We start from the raw sequence: 20,212 nt of genomic DNA on the forward strand, positions 1-20,212 counted from the left end.
CTCCCCCCCATCCGAGGGAAAACCGTGAGATTTCAGTGAAAGGACCACGACGCGAAAGGATCGGTGTCCCAAAAGGAAACCGTCGGAGGCAATTTATATCAAATGTTCAATAAATAACCCGGTTCTTTCCTTTGCTGGCGTGCTCTGGGTCATCGTTGCTGCTTGCAGGAGGAGAGTCGTCCGTGCTGGTGCCGTGGGTGGGATAAACGCGAGACAAAAAGGTGGGATAAAACCATGAGAAACACCAGTGGGAGCTCCGTGCTGGGGCTGTTGGGTTTTACTGGGAGGACACGGCAGTCTGGGGACGCAGGTCTCCACTCTCCCCATCTCGGGCACCCTCCGTGCCCACGCGCCTGCCTCTCCCTGCCTCTCTTCTCATCGTGCTGGGGCCAAACCGGTCCCAGTACTTCCTCAGTACTGGTGCTACGGCTGGAGCGTGCAACCAGGTTCAACTTCTGGTGGCATGAAGTTGCTCTGTGCCATAGCCCAGAGGCCATGCTGATGGTACCGGTCCGAAACTTTCATGCCCGTGCCCAAAATTAGGGGACCCTCACCTACATCTCCATACCCACAGGATGGTTCCCCTGGGCCGTGGTGGGCATCCAGCATCTCCAGCACCACCCATCCTGAAGGACCATGCGGTGGGGGACAAGCCGGGAGGGCACCCCGTGGGCTGGGGGAACATCTGGGGTTGAGATGGAGCCCGGCAGAACCAGGCTGGTGGCCCCCCAGTGGGCTTGAAGGATTTGGGGGGGGGGGGTCCGAGCCGTGCGTGGACGCCCTAGTGGTGTCCCCACCCAGCAGTGGGTCACAGTGAGAGGATGGGGTGGAACCCCCTGTAGATGCTCCGTGACGGCAAGAGGGTGACCGAGGAGGGATGCCGAGGTCCCGCTAAGGCCACGCGTGGTCCTGAGCTGCGTGGCAGTGGGTGTAGGGTGGTCCCAGGTGGGGGGGTCACCAACCCCTCTAAAAACCACCCCCCATGACCCCGGGGGTCCACACTGGGAGCAGCGGGGGTTGCAACGAGCTGGGATGGGGACCCAGGCATCCGGGGCGGGGGGGGGGTCCCATGCATCTAGGGGGGATCCAGGCATCTGTGGGGGGACCCAGGCGTCCGTAGGGGGGACCCAGGCATCCATGGGGGGACCCAGGCATCCGTGGGGGGACCCAGGCGTTGAGGGGGGGGACCCAGGCGTCCGGGGGGGACGACACCCAGGCGTCCGTGGGGGGACCCAGGCATCCGAAGGGGGGACCCAGGCATCCGTGGGGGGACCCAGGCATTTGGGGGGGGGACCCAGGCGTTCGGGGGGGGGACCCAGGCATCCGTGGGGGGACCCAGGTGTTGAGGGGGGGGGCCCAGGCATCCGAAGGGGGGACCCAGGCATCCGGGGGGGGACCCAGGCATTTGGGGGGGGGACCCAGGCGTTCGGGGGGGGACCCAGGCATCTGTGGGGGGACCCAGGTGTTGAGGGGGGGGGGCCCAGGCATCCGAAGGGGGGACCCAGGCGTCCGTGGGGGGACCCAGGCGTTCGGGGGGGGGGACCCAGGCGTTCGGGGGGGGACCCAGGCATCCGTGGGGGGACCCAGGCGTTGAGGGGGGGGACCCAGGCATCCGAAGGGGGGACCCAGGCATTCGGGGGGGGACACCCAGGCGTTCGGGGGGGGACCCAGGCATCTGAAGGGGGGACCCAGGCGTCCATGGGGGGACCCAGGCGTTCAAGGGGGGGACCCAGGCGTCCGTGGGGGGACCCAGGCATCCGAAGGGGGGACCCAGGCGTTCGGGGGGGGGGACCCAGGAATTCGGGGGGGGACCCAGGCGTTCAAGGGGGGGACCCAGGCATCCGTGGGGCGACCCAGGCGTCCGAGGGGGGACCCAGGCGTCCGACGGGGGGGACCCAGGCATCCGTGGGGGGACCCAGCCGTTGAGGGGGGGGGACCCCGGCATCCGAAGGGGGGACCCAGGCGTCCGTGGGGGGGGACCCCGGCGTCCGGGGACCGGCAGACAGGAAGGGGCGGGAGCATCGCGGCGCGGTTGCCGGTGCGGGCGGAGAAGGACCGAGGCGGAGCCGGCGCTGCCCGGCGATCGCTGCCCGCTCCGGCCCGGGGCGGCCGCAGGTACCGGGGGAGCGCGGGGGCGGAGGGGGCCGGATCCGGCACCGGTCCCGGGATGCTCAGCACCGGCGGTCCCGCTCACCGCGGCCCGGCAGAGAGTTGGGAAAAGTTCCGCTTGCAAAAGAATTAAACCCTTTCCAGGGTGGTTTTTTGGTTTTTAGGTTTGTTTTTTTTTTGGGGGGGGGGGTGGCTTCTTATGGGGGTTTTGCAGCCTGGAGAGGGGGCATCACCGTTTGCAACCACTCCGGGGGGCTTGGGGGGGGGGTTGCAGAGATGATGGAAGGGAAAATTGTCACCAAAGGGTGAATTTCACCACTTTGACCACGGGAAAATTATGCCAAGGGGAAAAAAAAAAAATCATCGTGTGGGTGGCGAGACCCCCAGATTATTGGGGGGGGGGGGGGTGTGGTGTGTGTCTCCGTCCTTGGAGATGTTCAGCTGGACACGGCTCTGAGCAAAGCGATGGTGTCGGCTCTGCCTTGAGCACGGGGATGGTCCGTGGGTGCCCTCCGGGTTGAATTATTCCAGGATTTCCTGCTGCCGTGATAAATCCACCGCTTAATTGTCCCAAATGCTATTTCTCTGTGGGTACGGTGATGTGGAGACTCGTAACGCGGCAGCGTCTCGTGCACGAGAAGGATTTATCATATATTTATTTCTTCTCTCCCCTCAGACAAGCAGTTTTGCCCCAAGGGCGGCAGTGACCCCGCAGCTTCGGACGGCCGCTCCGGAGCCAGACTGAGCCGAGGGGATGGAGGGATGGGAAGGAGCACGGGAAGGCGATCCCCAACCAAGGGAGGAGCCGGAGACCCCGGGAGACCCTCGCAGAGGCGAGAGCTGCACCCCAGGGTCCCATCCAAGAGGTGCTTTATCGTCTGTCTTTCCCCCCTTTCTGCCATGCCGTGTTTCTATTCCTAAGTGATATTATTACTTACTTCTAACCCAGCAGGACATGGGATGGAGAGTGAGAATGAGAAGAGTCTTGAGCAGGAACGCCCCGGGATGAGCAGCTCATCATCTGTAAACTCAGAAGGAAATTTTTCTGGGAGTTTTCAGCAGAGCAAAGCGGGTGTAAACGCCCCGGGGCTGCACGGATACCCAGGGAAGGGCTCAAGCACCTTCGTGCGTCATGAAGGAAACTGCAAAGTCCTCAAGGAACCCGCTGCCCCGTACAGAGCCCTCGCCCGAGAAAAGAAATATATATGCACCGAGTGCGGGAAAAGCTTCAGGCAGAGCTCAAACCTCACTGTGCACCGAAGGACACACACCGGAGAAAAGCCTTACAAATGCTGCGGGTGCGAGAAGTTCTTCAGCGACAGATCTAACCTCGCGAAGCATCAGCGGCTGCACGCGGAGAAAAAGCCCTTGAGGTGCCGCGAGTGCAAGAAAAGCTTTGGGAACGACCTGGATTTCCTCGAGCATCAGCAAACGCACGCGGGGGAAAGAGCGTTTAGATGCTGCCAGTGTGGGAAAAGGTTCGGGCAGAGCGGGAAGCTCGCTCTGCACCAGGAATTGCACGCGAGGGAAAAAGTCTACAAGTGCCCCAGGTGCGAGAAATGGTTCAAAGACCGGTCGACCCTCATCAGGCACGAGGCGCTGCACACGGGGGAGAAGCCCTACAAGTGTCACGAGTGCGGGAAGAGATTCACCCGCAAATCGGACCTTACGGTCCATCAGAGAATCCACACCGGGGAGAAGCCCTTCGCTTGCTCCGAGTGTGGGAAAAGCTTCAACCATCGGTCGAACCTTTTTACCCATCAGAGGAGGCACACGGGCAAGAAGCCTTTCCCGTGCCAAGAGTGCGGGAAGAACTTTGGCCACAGGGCGGATCTGGTTGTCCACCAAAGGACCCACACCGGCGAAAAGCCCTACTGCTGCTCGGAGTGTGGGAAACGCTTCAAGGGTCGCTCCACGCTCGTGAGACACGAGAGGTTGCACACGGGCGAGAGACCGTATCGGTGTCCCGACTGCGGGAAAAGCTTCGGGCTGAGCGGGGACCTCGTTGCCCACCAGCGTTTCCATACGGGGGAAAAACCCTACAAGTGCCCCCAGTGCGGGAAGGTCTTCAGCAACAGCTCCAGCCTCGTGCGGCATCGACGACAGCACGCGGGCGAGAAGCCCTACAAATGCCACGAGTGCGGGAAGAGCTTCGGGCAGAGCACGGACCTCATCGCGCATCGGCGAACCCACACCGGGGAGAAGCCCTACCTGTGCCCGGCGTGCGGGAAGCGGTTCGGTAGGAAATCCAACCTTATGGTGCACCAGCGAGTGCACGGAGCGGACGGACTCTGCAAACGCCGGCAGCGTGGGAAAAGCTTCTCGGAGAACTCGGCTTCTTCAATCCATCACGATGTCTTGAGGGAGGACAACGCTGCCCCGTGCTCAGCCCCGCTCAGCATCAGCAGTGACGCAGAGGAGAAAAAACATTAAATTCCTGGGGGAAAAAGAGACAGGATGGAGAAAAAGCTCAGACCTTCCTAGATCTAGAAGGAAAAGCCTTCTAGAAGAAAGCTTTTCTTCTAGAAGGCTTTTCTTCTAGAAGAAAATCTAGGAGAAACAGCCGCTGGCATATGGAAAGTGCATGATCTTTGTGTTCCACGTTGGTGTCAGCAAGGACAGGGGGGGAAATACCTGTATACGTGTTTTAGAGTAAAACATGAACCTATTTACTGAAGAACGTGTATTATTGCGAGCACATGGAATGGGCTTGGCATGCGCCGCGTGGCTCCCGTGCATCCCTCTTCTGATGGTCCTTTCCATCATAGAAACGTGGTCCCCAGGCACCTCCTTTACCTTCTTTCCCCGTCCCTGGATCAGCTCCGAGCTGAGCCTCCGCTCTTGTCACCGTCAGCCGGCGACCGTCCCGTCTTTATCTCACCGTGGTCCTTGGGGAAGTGGGATCGCATGCGTTGTCCGGATGACCCACACATCCAGCAGAAACAGTTCTCCTCCTGTGAGTTAAGATCCCGTGATGCTCCGTAAAACGGTGCAATGGACATCCGGGGTACGTTACCTTGTTCCGACACCTCTGATGATCCTCCTGCACTGTGTCTGCCTCCATCCCGGTCCTCTGGAGGCCACCCAAGGTCTGCAGGATGGATGTAGTTGACACAGAAGTGTAGATTATACAGGGACACACCTTTGCCCACTGTACACAGTCTGGGGACATCGGCGGCCTCAGAGTGACACCGTTGGTGTGGCACTGCCGATCCTCCTGCCATTACGGTATCTCGTCTACATCTATGAGGGCTGTGGTTGGACCACCCTGTCCTCGTGCTTTGGGCTAGGTGACCCATCACTAGATGGGACGGTCCCATCGCCTTGTCAGCTGGTGCCCAGGAGATGGGGAGATCCCTCCTGGGAAGGTGCCTGGGCTTGCCAGAGACCCCTTTAAGGTCTAGGGTAGCCACAGTGGCAAATAAAAGTAGCCACAAACCTGAATTTGGCCAAGAAGCAATAGTGATATTCTCACTTCTCTAGCCAAATCCTGGGTAAACCTTTTCTGGACCATCCATCCATTCATGCACATTCAGAAACTCTGTGTGACATGACCCTCACCACCACGACAACTGGTTCACAGCCCGTTATTAACGCAACTCCAACCCAACCATGCAGGGAACAGCATGGGAGGAACCAGACAAGCATCTTTTTATAGTACAGAAGCGCTGTGGTACCACAATTTTGGCTCAGATACTCAGTTTTGGCTGTCAGTGATATATCGACTGCCCCAATGGACCATCCGGGGTCTAAACACATCAGAGGTTAGTGCTGACTTAAGGTCAGAAAGTTAGAGGCCAGCTACGTCAAAGTAAAAGGTGGAAACAACCACCCCAGCAAGCAGAGGTGATACCACTTCCATGGTGTTCCTGCAGACCTTTGCTGTGGTGGCCACCATGGGCAGCTGTAAGTCTTTGGAGGAAAGGGGGAGATAAGGAGATAAAAGGGAACGGGAGGTAGGTCCCACTGCACACAGGGGAGGAAAGGGAAGAGGAAGACAAAGCCAAAGAGCCAAGATTTCAGTGAAATACCTGGAGCACCTCAATGGCTGTGGACCTTCTCTCTTGCCAGGTCCTGGAAGCCTGGTAAGGGGCTTGAAGGTCTTCGTCATCCCTGTGAGCCTGCGTCTAGCACAGCAAAGCCAAGCAGATGCGGGCTCTTCTGGAAACCAAGGCAGAAACCACCTGGCCAAAGAGACCGGTTTCCCCAGTTGTGGTCAGGCTTTAGCTGGGAGTTTCCTGCACCAAGGCTTGTTTCGGCTCCACTAACCAAATCTGAGCAGCTTCCAAGGTCAACCTCAGCTCAGGAACAAGAAAAGCCCATCCTACTCCCTCCAAAAAAAAAACCAACCACACCTGACTCTCCAAAAACCTGTTGGGAAAGTGTGATTTCCCCAAAATCTGCTTTCCTCCAGGATGCAGAGCTGGAAGGGATGAGGACCAGCTCCAGGCTTGTTCCCGGACACTGCAATCATGGTTTCACCAAGATCTCCCCGTTTTCTCTTAGGTTATAAACAGTCAGCTCCCGTCCCCTGGTCACCACCATTCTTACGAAGCTCTTTGCAATTTTCCCTCTTTCGCTTTTTAACAGCAGTAACTTCTCCCTGCCGCGCAGGAGCAAATAAAAATTTAATCCATAGCTATTCAGCCAGCAGAAAAATACAAGGAAAACGTGGTATTTCTTAGGAACAGAGGGCCTTTTTTTATTGAGGTTGCATACACACGAGGGAGAGGGAAGGATGTGCAGGGGAAGACAGATTTCTACAGTGTCTTAGGGGTGGTGATGGGTACCCAGGCTGGGAAATGTCGAAGGATTTAAGGAAGGGCTTTAAAGCCAGACGGTGGGATGATGGACAGCCTGAAACAGGTTTGACTAGGGAGTGATGGGAGTGAGTGGATCGGCGACCGAGACATCAAGCCGTTTGGGCAAACTCAATAAGGAGAGGAAATAATTAGCAAAAAAAAAAAAAAAAAGTATATTATTTACTGATCAGCCTACTTTAGATCATTTGCATGGGGTGGGGTTTTTTTTTTTCCACTTTTGCAGTCTTTAAAAGTGAAGAATTTTACCTAGGAGAAGCGCTGATTTTTTTTCTCTTTCACGTACGACGTCTCAAGTCTTCCCAAAACTCCTTCCCTGCTCCGAGCGCTTACAAAGCCGCTTCCCCCCGCTGTTATCTCTGGTGTTCGATGGGGTTTGACCCCTCCTGGAAACCCTCCGCACACTGGGGGCACTGGAGAGAGTCCTTCCCCACCGTCACGCCAAAACGCGAGTTGGGCTGGAAGCTTCTCCCACATTTCTGGCACTTGCAAAGCCCTCTGTGCACCCTCTGATGCACGATGAGGTTGGATCTCCTGCTGAAGCTCTTCCCACAGACCGGGCAGGGGTAGGGCTTCTCTCCGGTGTGGGTTCGCTGGTGGGCGATGAGGTCCGAGCTCTGCCCGAAGCTCTTCTCGCACTCGTGGCACTTGTAGGGCTTCTCTCCCGCGTGCAGCCGCTGATGCCGCACGAGGCTGGACCTGTTGCTGAAGAACTTTCTGCACTGGGAGCACTGGTAGGGCTTCTCGCCCGTATGGAAACGCTGATGTGCGATGAGGTCCCCGCTCTGCCCGAAGCTTTTCCCGCAGTCGCTGCATTCGTACGGCTTGATCCCCGTGTGCAGCCTCTCGTGCCTGAAGAGGGTTGACCTCCCCCTGAAGAACTTCTCGCACTCCGAGCAGTGGTAGGGTTTCTCCCCGGTATGGGTCCGCTGGTGGACGATAAGCTCCGAGCTTTGCCCGAATCGCTTCCCGCACTCTTCGCACTTGTACGGCTTCTCCCCCGTGTGCATCCTCTGGTGTCGGAAAAGATTCGACCGGTGGCTGAAGCTCTTCCCGCACTCGGGACACTGGAAGGGTTTCTCCCCCGTGTGCGTCCGCTGATGGACGATGATGTCCGAGCTGCGGGTGAACCTCTTCCCGCACTCGTGGCATTTATAGGGTTTCTCTCCCGTGTGCACTGTCTCATGCCTGATGAGGGTGGACCTGTCCTTGAAGCACTTCTCGCACGTGGAGCACTGGTAGAGCTTCTCCTCCACGTGGATCCTCTGGTGGAGGTTGAGGTCCGAGCTCTGCCCAAACTCCTCCCCGCACTCGTAGCACTTGTAGCGACGCTCTCCCATGTGCCGCCGCTGATGCTGGAGGAACTTGGATTTGTCCCTGAAGCATTTCCCACACTCGGGACACTGGTAGAGTTGTTCTCCTACGTGCACCTTCTCATGGACAAGGAGTCTCGATTGGTGAATGAAGCTTTTCCCGCACTGCTGGCACTTAAAAGGTTTTTCTCCTACGTGAACCCTCTTGTGCCTGATGAGCAGCGACCTGTCTGGGAAGCACTTCTGGCACTTGGGGCACTCGTAGAGCTTTTCTCCCGTGTGAGTCTTCTGGTGGACGATGAGGTTTGAGCTCTGCCTGAAGCACTTCCCGCATTCGTGGCATTTATAAGGTTTCTCTCCGGTATGGATCCGCTGATGCACGATCAGGTTGGAGCTCTGTCCGAAGCTTCTTCCGCACTCGTTGCACGTGTACTTCTTCTCCCTGGTGGCACTTCTGTACTGGGCTTTGGATTCTTTGAGGACCTTTTGGTTTCCTCCATGAGGGATGAGTTTATCCCCTTCTGGCCCCGTCTCGCTCTCGGGAGCCGCCTCTTGCCGAGGGCTCTCCAAAACGTTTCCTTCCCGTTTCGCTGCTGCGACTCCGTGCCCTCCCCCTCGCTCAGCACTTTCTCGCTTCAGGTTTGGCTCTTCCTTCGTTCTTCTGGCGGCACATCCTGCTGTGGGTCGCAAACAAGAGCAACGTCTTATTTCTCGAAGGGAAACCACGTCACGGTGGGGGATGGTGAATAAAAGCACAGGCAGGGCAAGAGCAGAGCTGTGCCACCTCTTCGCCCTCAACCCCAATCGCTTGAGGGAGGGTGAAAGCGGGGGGCGCAGGGGGCTCGGGTGGTCCTTCCATGGGAATGAGCTCCTCACCTACAAGGGGGTCTCCCAGGGTCTCCCCTTCTTTCCCCCCCTGGGGATCGGGGTCCGGCAGCTCTTCAGCTCTCTCCATCCAAGGTGGCTTCGGGAAAGGGAACCCCTGCTCCAAGGGCTGAAATCAGCGGAGACCCCCCCGCCCGCGGTGTCACTCGCAGGGGCCACGCTGGCAGCAAGCACCCAGCAAGCCTCGGCCTTGCGCCCAGGCAGGGCGGGCAGAGCCCCCCGCGGCCCCCGGTACCGACCCCACCGGCCCCCGGTGCTGCTCCCGCTCGCCCCTCCACGGTCCCGGTGCTCCCCCGGCCGCCCCTCCGCATCCCCCCGTGCTACCCCCTGCTGCCTCCGGTATCGCCCCCCCAGCTGCTCCCGGTGCTGCTCCCCCGGCCGCCCCTCCGCATCCCCCCGTGCCACCCCCGGCCGCCTCCGCTGCAACCCCCTCGGCCGCTCCCGGTACCGTCCCCGCTGCTGCCCCCGCCCGCCCCTCCGCGGTGCCGGTGCCACCCCCCGGCCCGTCCCCGCTCCTCCCCCGCTGCCGTCCCGGCCGTCCCTCCGCATCCCCTTGTGCTACTCCCGGCCAGCCCCGCTGCTGCCCCCCCAGCCGCTCCCGGTGCCGCCCCCGGTGCTGCCCCCCCAGCCGCCCCCGGTGCTGCTCCCCCGGCCAGCCCCGCTGCTGCCCCCCCAGCCGCTCCCGGTGCCGCCCCCGGTGCTGCCCCCCCAGCCGCTCCCGGTGCTGCTCCCCCGGCCAGCCCCGCTGCTGCCCGCCCCGGCCGCTCCCGGTGCCGCCCCCGGTGCTGCCCCCCCCAGCCGCCCCCGGTGCTGCCCCTCTCCTACCGGCCGCGGCCCCCCCCGCTCTGCCCGGCTCTGCCCGCAGCAGCCGCGGCCGCTCCGCGCTGCTCCCGCCCCTTCCTGCGCACCGGCCCCGGCCGCCGGCTCCCAGCGCATCCCCGGCCGCGGCAGCCCGGGAGATCCGCGGAGGAAAAACCCGGGGAGGGGACGGGGACCGGGACCTGAAGCTGGGGGACAGCGGGGGGAGGAGGCTCCGGAGGCCACCGAGAGCCCCGGATGGGATTCGGGGCTTTTTGTTTTTTCTTTTTAATTAATTTTTTCCCCCCCTCTCGTTAATATTCTCCGGAAGGGATTTGGTGGCTGAGCAGCAGCCGGGGGGTTTTGTGCCCTTCTCTGTTTCTTCCCACCCGCTCCTCGGACGAGGACACAAGTTACCGCCTAAGCAGGGCTGGTGTCACCCAGGTTCTGGTGTCCACGCTACGGTGGTTTGACACGACGCGCTGGGTCGGTCCGATAGAACTTGGACTCACCGAGGTCACGTACGCAAAGCCTGGGCTCGTCTTCTTTGCGTGGATGGCGGCCAGAGGCAGGCCAGCACCACACGTACCACCACCACCACGGGAGGTAGGGACCCCAGGAGATTAAAAGCATTAGAAGTCATCCTGACCTCGCTATGAACAGAATCAGGGAATAATTTAGGCTAGATGGGACTTTAGGGTGTCTGTAATCCTGCTCGGAGCCCTGTAGCCCTGTTTGAGCAGCCACGGAGCTCACTGCACCGCAGAGCCCCAAACTGGACCCAGACGCAGTCTCACCAGCGCCGTGAAAATCCTTCCGTCTCGCTGCATGGTAGAGTTAAACATCTTGAGATGTTCGGGGATGCAAGAGACAACAGACACCCCTAGAAAGGCGGAGATCTTTACTGGAGGAAATGACCTTTTGTGCTTTCTGGGAGGAAAATAACAAACAGCCGCGTGGTACAAACCCAAATGTTCCCCCAGGTGTTGGTCCTTGCCCTTGGACACTGCGTCCATCCTCCGACCCATAGCAAGTGCCTCCTCCTCTAACCCTCGCAGTGCGGCTCCCAGCATCTGGACGTACTGGGACGGCTCCTTCCCTCCCCAGACTGGGGAGAGGCTGGGGCTACATCTGCTAGGGAGGTCCCCACCATTCATTATCCTGGTTTGGACGGCTCCAGAAAAGTCTTTCCAAGACATTTCTGATGTAACGAGAGCTAGCCCACCCTAAGGACTTTGCTCCTCCATCATGCTGCACCTCAGACCACGGCGAGGGTGCTGCCTGCCCGAGGCTTCCTGCGGCAAAACAACAGGAAACGTAACGGTTTGTTCCGCCTCTGCAGCCCCCAAGGCACGCACGGGCTGTGGTTTCTTGTTTTGTTTCCCCGTGTTTGGTTCCTTCACCCAAAACCTGGGTCCCTACCAGCATCACTCGGAGGGGTTCAGACACGGGAGGAGACGCGCCAACCGGCCGAACGTCATGAGGAACGTCATGAGGACCACCACAGAACTGGTTTTCCTGGGGCCTATTTCGAGATCCATGCAGGTTGTACAAAGCCCGCTGCACTTTGTGAGTCCAACCACCCTACACGCAGCAATTAGCAACCGCGTTTCCTCCTTCACCCACCCTCTGAAGTATTTAATAGTCCTGCTTGCATGCAGACCAGCTCATTTTTCATGGAGTTTCATTTTCACTGAATGATTTTCCGAGCTTTCGTAGGTGCAAACGCACCTACAAAATGTTCTTCAAGACACGGTTAAATGCAAGGCACGTACTCCCAGATATTCTATATACCCGCGTCCCACGCGCAACTTCCGATATTTAACAAGGCAGGATCTCACACTGAATGACCTTCCACACCCGGAGCACCGACTTCTCTCCTCTGTGAGTTTTCTGGTGCACAGAAAGGTGCGAGCTCTGCCCAAAGCTCTTCCCACACTCGCCGCACGTGTACGGCTTCTCCCCCGTGTGCACGCGCTGGTGTTGAATCAGCTTGGATCGCACGCTGAAGCATTTCCCACACTCCGAGCACTGGTAGGGCTTCTCTCCCGTATGGGTTCGTTGGTGGACAATGAGATCCGAGCTCTGTATGAAGCTCTTCCCGCAGTCGGGGCATCGATACGGTCTCTCTCCGGTGTGTTGCCGCTGGTGTTTAATGAGGTTCGACCTTTTGCTGAAGCGCTTCCCGCACTCGCAGCACTGGTAGGGTTTTTCTCCCGTGTGGGTTCTCTGGTGGGACGTCAACGTCGAGCTCCGCGTGAAGCTTTTCCCGCACTCGGGGCACGCGTACATTTTCTCGCCGGTGTGCATCCTCTGGTGCGTCACGAGGCTGGAGCTCCTGTTGAAGCATCTCCCGCACTCAGGGCACTGGTAGGGCTTTTCCCCCGTGTGGGTTCGCTGGTGGACGATGAGGTCTGAGCTCCGCATGAAGCTTCTCCCGCACTCGAGGCACTTGAAAGGTTTCTCTCCCGTGTCGTCTCTCGGGGGCGTAATTAAGTCCCTGCCCCGGTCACCCTCGTGTCCAGACTCGGTGCGGGTGCGTTGCCTTTCTGCAGGGTCCTCTCGGGTTGGGGTTTCTCCACGGTCGGCATCGTCTCCTCTGCAAACCGTCCCGCTGTTGATTTTCCATCTTCCCCCTGTTGTGACGCAGAGAGAAGCCAGATGGGTTATTCCTCAGGCCAGGTAGAAATAACATCAAGGGGAAGGGGTAGAAAAAGCTAATTAACCAGGCAGGAAAATTGGCTGGGGGTGCAGCAGCTCTGCTTCCGTGGTTCCCCAGGGATGGAAGAAGGGGAAGTCAACGGAGAAGAATTTTATTCCCATTTCCAGCCAGGATCAGTGGAGCTGTATCTCCTAGGAGGATCCATCGTGCTTTGGCTAAAATCTTGGTGCGGGTTTGGTAGGATATAACAGCGTGCGCTGGTGTAGGCGGTCATGAGCACAGGCACCCCATCCTCACCTGCGTGTCTGCTGGTCAGGGCTTCTTTTTTCTCCATTTCTTGAAGATCAGGGCCCCAGCACTCTCCTCGCTCTTGCATCTGGGTGAACAAGTCTGGCTTGGCCATGGGAAAACCTGTTCCAGAGGGCGAAATCAGGAGATAACGGCACGAGGGACTTGAGAATTACAGAGTATTTGCAAAGTTAAAGAAATTCGAACTTCCTGAGGGACACAGGGTGAGAGAGATGGTGGTACGGTCACCCAGACCACCACATGCCTGGGCAAATGTGCGTCCTCCACCCAAACCCCACAGAGGGCAAACATCAAATGTTGGCCCAAAACCAATCGTTGGGATGGAGCTAGTCCAGGAAAAGGGAGAAGATCCCTGCGAGGAAGACGGATATTTCCATCTACTGGAAAATTACACAGAAGAGAAGAAAAAAGGGCTTTTCCTCAATGTTCCTCCTTGCTCCGTCTCCCAGGAGGAGCGTCAAGGAGATGGTCTGTCTCACTCCCGAGTGCTGCAGAGCTCAAACCACCCAAAAACTGAGAGCATCTGCAACATAAAGGCCGTGAGCCAAAGCTTCAGGAGCTCTTGGCTCCAGCACTGGAAGGGACGGGACTCCTTACCCAGAGACATCACGGTCTCGTAGTTCTCCAGCATGACGTCGACATAGAGAGTCCTCTGCGCGGGGTCCAGCAGGGCCCACTGCTCCTTGGTGAAATACACGGCCACCTCCTCGAAGGTCACAGGCTCCTGCAGCAGCGGCAAAAGACCTTCAGGAGCTGGGGCCAGAGCCACAGCCCCACCGTTCAAGAGGGAGAAGAATCAAAGAGCCCCAGAGGTCCTGGGATGAAGAAGCAGAGATGCTCAAGCCCATCCAAGCAACTGAGGAGAGCGTGGGGCATTGGGGAAGAAAAACAAGGACCTCTCAGGGAGAGACTGAGATTCACGGACCTGAAAAGAAACCTCCAATCAGGACCCAAGGACAAAACACCAAAGGGAAACCATCAACCTCCCCATGCCCCATGGATGGGAGGTGGTGAAGGTGGCTTTTCCCGGGGCCGCGCCTTGCCCGGCAGCCTGTGCTGGGGCACAGCTCTAGGCGAGGTTTTGCACCCGTAAATAAGTGTTTTCTTTCCCAAAAAGGGCTGATTTTCTTGCGCGTGACCGTTGTCGCTGAAGGAACGAGCAAAACCCCAACCAGACCCTGAGGAGTTGTCCACCTGAGCCAGTTCCACTGTGTCCATCTCTTGGGGTTTTTTTGGTGTTTCAGGACATTTGCCTATTCCGGAGTAAAACGCAGCAGCCCATCAGTCCTAGGAAACAAAAAAATGAGAAAAAGAAAGGAAAAAGAAGGAGGATGTTCGTCTGGGGACGCTCACGGAAAACGCAGAGCTTCGTCGTGATTTTTGGACATCGAGGAGGAGCCCAGCAGTGTCCCTGCCGGCCCTCCGACAGCCGGGAGCTCGCGGGGAGCGGAGGAGAAGGGGACACGATGGGGTGTGGGGGGGGCTTCAAGTGACGGGACGTCCCAGCTGTGCCCTGTCACCCTGGGGACCTCAGAGCCCTGGGGAGGACCTGTCCCCTGCTGTCCCCAACGTCCCATTCTCATGCAGGGGGGGGGCCATACCCAATAGAAGGGGTGCGGGGGGGGGGGGGGTGTCCGAGGGGCTGTCCCCATAGCAGGGTATGGGTTCCAGGGGTGCCGGGGGTGTCACACCCAGCTCCGGGGGGGCCTCACCCAGACCTGGGGAGGGGGAGCCAGGGGGAGCCCGTCTCTACCCCGAGGGGTCTCGGGGAGCCCAGCCCCGGGGGGGCGGGAGGGGTCCGGGAGGAGCAAGGGGGGAACGGGGGGGTAGAAGGAGGACCCGTAGCCCCCTCCCACGGGTCGGTGCAGCGGGGGGGGGTCCCGTAGCCAGCCCCGGGCATCACCGGTAGCCAGGCCGTTACCTGCGCGGCGGGGGCATCACCGGGAGCGGCTCCGAGCAGCGGCACCGGCTGCGAGCGCCCCGGCTCCGCTTTGTTCTCCCTTCCCGCAGCCCCAGCCCCTTCCTGTCCGTCCCCCGCCCCTTCCCGTGCCCCGCCGGGCTCGGCCACCCCCGGTCCCCGGTCCCCGCAGCATCCCATCCCATCCCACCCCCTCCCCGGGCTCCGAAGGAGCAGCGACGAATATCGCTAAATCGCGATTTAAAATGTGTGTCGTGTCCGTCTCCCCCCCCCCCCTTGCAGGTTCCCCAATTTGGGCTCTGCCACCAACGGCAGCTCCAGCCTGGGGAAAGGCTCCCAGATCTGCTCCGAGAAGGATGCTGGCACCCGGGTCCCCTACGGGGTTTTGGGGGGGGGGGCAAATACCTGCACCCCTCTTCTTGCTCCATGCGGTGGCTGGCTCTAAGGAATGGTGGGGCTCCTGCATTTCCACCCCAGCTCCCTCTGCTCTCTTGCAGGGGCTGCAGCACATCCTCGCCAAGAAGGATGGAGCAGGGAAAAGTCCCGCTTTTCCCTAGGGAAAAGAGGGGGGGGACAAGATCCCACTCCCTGCCTGGAGCCAGCCCAGAGCTTGGCCCTTCCCACAGCCCCAGGAGCGGGCGGCCAACATTAAACAAGGAAAGAAAATTCCGATTTTTGGTTGGTTTGGTTTTTTTTTTTTGAGCAAATTCTGCTAGAAGGGATTCTCTTGCAACATCATAAAAAAAAAAAAATTAGGAAAAAGGTGCACTCCAGAGCTGGACTGGGCGAGGGCAGGGAAAGCTCACGGGCAGAGGCGGAGGTGGGAGCCTCTCCCCACCCAGAAGAAAGGGAAGATGCTCTCCCCCCCGAACGAGGCTTTTTGGAACGTAAAGATGGGGGGCTGATGCTCGGCAAGGTAAAAAGCCACTTGCCCCCCTTCATAGTCCAGAGCTACCCGCACCCTCCCAGTTTCCCCAGTGGCGAGGAAGGTGGTGATGGGGGAAGTGAAGGCGCGGTACCGATTCCCGCACCGCCCCATCGCCCAGATCCCCTTCTCCGGCCGAAACTCAAGCCAGCCCTTCCTCGGAAGGGAGCGTCGGGCCACCCCCAGGGCCCAGGTTCTTCCTCCGGCCACCTCCACCTCCCAGCCGTGTCTCCCTGCGGTGAAGCCCCGGCAGCCCAGCACGCAGCAGGAGGCATCGAATCGCTGGGGGGTGGTGGGCAAATCCTGCCCTGCATCCGTCCATCTCACCCCCCGCCGGTCCCGGGACAGGAGGAGCTGGGCGTTGGCAGTGTCAGGATCCAAAGTCACGAATGCTGCCAGGGATGGAGAAGAAAGCGGTGCTGGAGGAGGACATCACCCCCCAAAGCGCCCTACTCCAGCTGGGACAAACCCCAGCATCACGCATCTGCCTAGTTCCTGGGCCTGGGAGCAGAGACATCTCCATGTCTTCCTGCTTGGGAAAGCCTTGCCTCATGCTGGAGGACTGGGCAGAGCTCCTCTGTACCGTCAGGAACCCCAAAGCGAGCTCAACTCATCATTTCCCAGCCATTTCAAGCACTATTTCGGCTAAAAATTACTTGCAGCTGCTCGTGCAAGGAGCCTCACCTTTTCCGTCTCCTCCTAGAGATGGTCCTTGCTCTTTCTCCAGTTTAGACGGCAAAATGTCTAGGGGATGAAGAACAAAGGTTGGACATCACGCTCTCCGGTTGGTAAGCCTGCTCGCCCTTGCCCCTGGCGTGTTTTTCCTGGGAAAACAGGAAAAACAGCAGCAGGCAGAGCTGCCCCCTCCCATAATGGGGGGGATAACCCCCCCATCGAGCCAGTCATGCCCCACAGTACCTTGAAATCTCCCCAGCGTCTCTCTGAGGACATCGTTTTGTCGAGAAACGACACGGAGCCTCCGCTCCAGGTCAGAGAAGGTCTCCATCATCCTCCGAGCGCTGCCCATCTCCCACCTGGATGCAAACCTTTCCCCTTAGACATGGGACTCGTCATGATAGCACAAGATGCCGGGACCATCCCTCCTCCCCCTGCCCCCTGGGTGACTTGGGGATGGTGGGCGAGCTGGCTGTCCCCAAAACATCCCTCTGTGCCAGGCTCAGAGATGCCAGCCAGCTCTGTACAGGAGGACACTTGGGTCCCCGTTGCCCTGATGGGCAAGAGGACCTCCGGTCTTAGGGTGCTTTCTCTCATGGCGTCCCCACACTGGGGTTCAGGGGCACCTTTTTGTCTCCACACCTCTCCAAGCCTCACTTCAAGCCCTGCCTGAACTGCCAAAATTTCCATCTCTGTTCCAGAAACCATGGGGATGCTGCCTGCGAGCCTTCCCCCACCGTTGGGACGTGGGTGGTGGAAGAGCACGTACCTGTCCACAGTGCTTCGGGCATCCTGGAATAGAGAGAGAGAGAAAAAAAAAAAAAAGAAAAGCCTCAGTCTCCCATCCCAAAATTGGGGGAAGACTCCAGCCGAGGCGATGCTGTGTGCAGACCCTCTCCCATCTTGCCCCGTAGAGCATCCAACCTGCAGGAATCTGCTCGCAGGTTGCTCAAGCATCTTCTCCATCTCGCAGATCAGGATGTCGAGGAGCGAAATCTCCCCTGACATCTTGGTCTCCTCTTCCTCCTGCCTCCTCATCATCTCTCTGTCCAGCTCTCCCAGCCGGGCCAGGAGGACAAGCTCCTGCTCCTTCAGAAACCGGCGCAGCTGCTGAAATTCGGACACAATCTTCTGTCTCTCGACCTCCGTCTGCGTCTGCAGGACATGAAAAGGCAACGCCATGGACCATACCGGTCCAACACCTCTATTTTTTCTGGGTGATGGCAACAGCTACTTACCAAATAGTCCTGGCATCGCCTCTCTCCACTTATTTTCAATTCCAAAATCTCTTCCCTTTGTTTCTTGAGCTTCTCCAGGTCACTGTGTATTTGCTTCTGGAAGAAGAAAAATGGTTTGGAAGAGATGGGATGCTTGGAAACACTCCCCCCGCCCTTTGGGAAAAAAAATCGCAGCAGGGGCACGAGGATGGAGACGACATGGGAGGACAGAGGAGCCAGTTTCATCCTCACATGAAATAAATCGGAAAATACCTGTTGACTGATTTGGGGCAAAGGGTTTAGTCTGAAAATTAATATTTTCATCTTTTTAGCCAAACTAAAAGAGTTGACTGTTGGTTTGTTTTTTTTTTTTTTCCTAGCTCTCCCCAGTTATTTCCATTTATTTGTTTTCTCGGTGGAAAAAACAATTATAGAGAACTTCCAGCTGGCTTGAAGCCTGTGACCCTGAGAAGCTCAAAGAAACTACAGCATCCCTTAAGGTGGTCAGAAAAATTTCAGACAAGGAATAACCCAAGCTTGGTCATGGACCTGACCTTGTCCTCTTGGGCAGATTCCTCTACGTAGGCTGTAGTGGGACCTCCGCAAGCCCTTGGTCCATCACGGCTGGAGCCAGATGCTTTTGCATCACCCTTGAAGGTGAACGTCCTCTTGCGCCAGGAGCAGAGACGCTCCTTCTCCTCCCTGCCTCCTTCCAGACCCAAGAGCTTCAGCTTCTCCTCTAAATGCTCCAAATGCAGTTTTGGCTGGAAATTCCCTTTCCTGAGCCGGCTTCGGTGGTCAACTGCCTCGGCATCTCCAAGCCTTCCTCGCTCCGGCCAGGATCGGGCTGTGCCGGCTCCGCAGCCGGTGGGGTCACAGCCCAGGCACCCAGGATCTGCCCGATGCTGCAGGACGGTGTGGTGGGTGCTTTCTTCTCCTCCTTCCCTTGCTCTAGATGAACCGGAGGCCATGGCAGCAGCTTCTCCAGCCTTTCTTGTTCCTCGTCCCCTTGCTGCCTGCAGCGGAGCGAACATATAAAAGGTCTCAGCATGGGTGGAGGAAGGAGGAGCAGCGGAGAGCAGCTCTAATCTCTTTTAGATGTTAATTTTAGGAAGGGACGAATTGCCCTCTAGCAGGGCTTGGACTTTAACGTTCATCTCTTGGGCATCGAGGTTTGTCTCGCCCACATATAAGTCTGCACCATGGGTGTTGACATCTCAGGTTGGCATCTCTACTCCTGGGATGGCCAAAAGAGAAGGAGTCAACCTTCCCACCTGGTGGGAACTGGCATTTCGTCCCCAAAGCTCAGGCTCTAACCTGCTCCCTTGCTGGTACACGACCTGGTGGCCCCCCACATCCGCTCTCCACCCTTCAAAGCACGGACCGAAGCCTTAGGGTGCACTTGCCAAAGCGAAAACCTTCCAACGGTGCACGTGTGCTCAGAAACCGCGCTGGAAAGCGTCTTTTATGTCTTCTTGCTGCTTTCCCTTTACCGGGAACCGATTTTAATTTATTTACACAGCAGACGCAGAGCCTGAAAGCGTGCCCGAAGCACGCTCAGCAACACAACCCCCTCTTGACAGCTTGCACCGTACGGACAGACCACAGCACCCCCAAATTTAACGGCCCTTCATCTTTATACTTGGGAAAACATCTCGGCAGTGCCAGGGTGGCCAGGACACTGCCGGTTGCCTTCGCCGGGACGTCCCCAACCATCCCAAAAAGAGACACTTACCCATTAGGCAGCAGCACAAGGTCTTTGCAGATTTTTTTTTTTTATTTTTTTATTTTTTTTAAAGCGTGGGGTGATTTAGTCCCCGGGGCTCCTCTCCAGCCACCCCCGGGCTGTTCGAGCTCAGAGTCAGATCACATGGAGGTTCGAGGGAAAATATCAGCCCTATTTAAGGAAACATGGAGAGGAATGCACTGCCTGGTGCCTCCCTGCCAGGGACAGGCTCATTTACCTCCCTCTGCGGATCACTGTCCCCAACTCGGATTTTTTTCAATCCGAGATAAAGCTTGGATTGAAAATACTTCATCATTTTCAGCTATAGGATAAAATATCTTTGGCTATCGGGCAAGATGGGGCGACCTGCCACCACGCAACACGGGGACCATCCAAGCACGGCCACCTCCCAGGGGCTCACCACCCGCCTTGGCCATCACCAGGGCAAAAAATAAGCACGGTGGTGATCCAACTGCTTTAAATAAAGAGCGGGGCAGCTTTTTCATCTTGTGTCCAGCCTCTGTCATGGGTTACAAGCAGCACGGGAACACCTTCCCCATTGCAATGTTTAATTATAGCAAAACCAGCTTTAGAAACGTGGGCTTCAAAGTCGCTGGTGGCGATTGCCAGCATGGAGGAAGGGAGGAAGGTTTCTCCTCTGTGGTGTTTCCCACATTGATAGTTACTTCAAAAAGAGGATTTTTTTTTTTTTTTAATTATTATATTATTATATATTCCCCCCCCAATTTCTGTCTGCTGACAGAAGGAATGGTATTTTGAGCTGCTACCAGCAAGCGTGCTTCCTTAGCTAATATAGTAACGTATGGTCTGTCCCTCCCCGCCCTCTTCCCCCTG

The 20,212-nt window shown here is 58.0% G+C and overlaps 3 protein-coding genes across 4 annotated transcripts; 1 reads left to right on the plus strand and 2 right to left on the minus strand.

Annotated features, from left to right (window-relative positions):
• Positions 1 to 2,015: 2,015 nt before the first annotated feature.
• LOC142421369 (uncharacterized) lies at positions 2,016 to 4,770 on the plus strand. 2 transcript variants are annotated; one of them, XM_075526032.1, is made up of 3 exons: positions 2,016 to 2,115; positions 2,786 to 2,975; positions 3,059 to 4,770. In XM_075526032.1, exons 2-3 carry the CDS (start codon positions 2,864 to 2,866, stop codon positions 4,540 to 4,542), a joined length of 1,596 nt encoding a protein of 531 aa, XP_075382147.1. In that variant the 5' UTR covers positions 2,016 to 2,115; positions 2,786 to 2,863; the 3' UTR covers positions 4,543 to 4,770. The 2 variants fall into 2 exon arrangements, with proteins under 2 accessions (XP_075382147.1, XP_075382148.1); XM_075526033.1 differs by having other exon boundaries at positions 3,062 to 4,770.
• Positions 4,771 to 6,786: 2,016 nt separating this feature from the next.
• LOC142421397 (uncharacterized) lies at positions 6,787 to 14,908 on the minus strand. The gene is given in 7 exon segments (XM_075526084.1): positions 6,787 to 8,696; positions 11,738 to 11,797; positions 11,799 to 12,561; positions 12,885 to 12,998; positions 13,494 to 13,620; positions 14,091 to 14,183; positions 14,818 to 14,908. Coding segments are annotated over 6 exon segments (2,502 nt in total). The 5' UTR covers positions 14,115 to 14,183; positions 14,818 to 14,908; the 3' UTR covers positions 6,787 to 7,282.
• A 708-nt stretch (positions 14,909 to 15,616) lies between these two features.
• Positions 15,617 to 18,657, minus strand: LOC142421398 (E3 ubiquitin-protein ligase TRIM7-like). The gene is made up of 7 exons (XM_075526085.1): positions 18,186 to 18,657; positions 17,653 to 17,748; positions 17,339 to 17,569; positions 17,184 to 17,206; positions 16,658 to 16,773; positions 16,424 to 16,483; positions 15,617 to 16,131 (listed from the first exon to the last, which is right to left on the minus strand). The coding sequence occupies exons 1-7, from the start codon at positions 18,600 to 18,602 to the stop codon at positions 15,617 to 15,619; spliced, it is 1,458 nt and encodes a 485-aa protein (XP_075382200.1). The 5' UTR covers positions 18,603 to 18,657.
• Between the last annotated feature and the right edge of the window lie 1,555 nt (positions 18,658 to 20,212).

This window comes from Mycteria americana, chromosome 29 (assembly GCF_035582795.1).
Source record: "Mycteria americana isolate JAX WOST 10 ecotype Jacksonville Zoo and Gardens chromosome 29, USCA_MyAme_1.0, whole genome shotgun sequence".
Lineage (NCBI taxonomy): Eukaryota > Metazoa > Chordata > Aves > Ciconiiformes > Ciconiidae > Mycteria > Mycteria americana.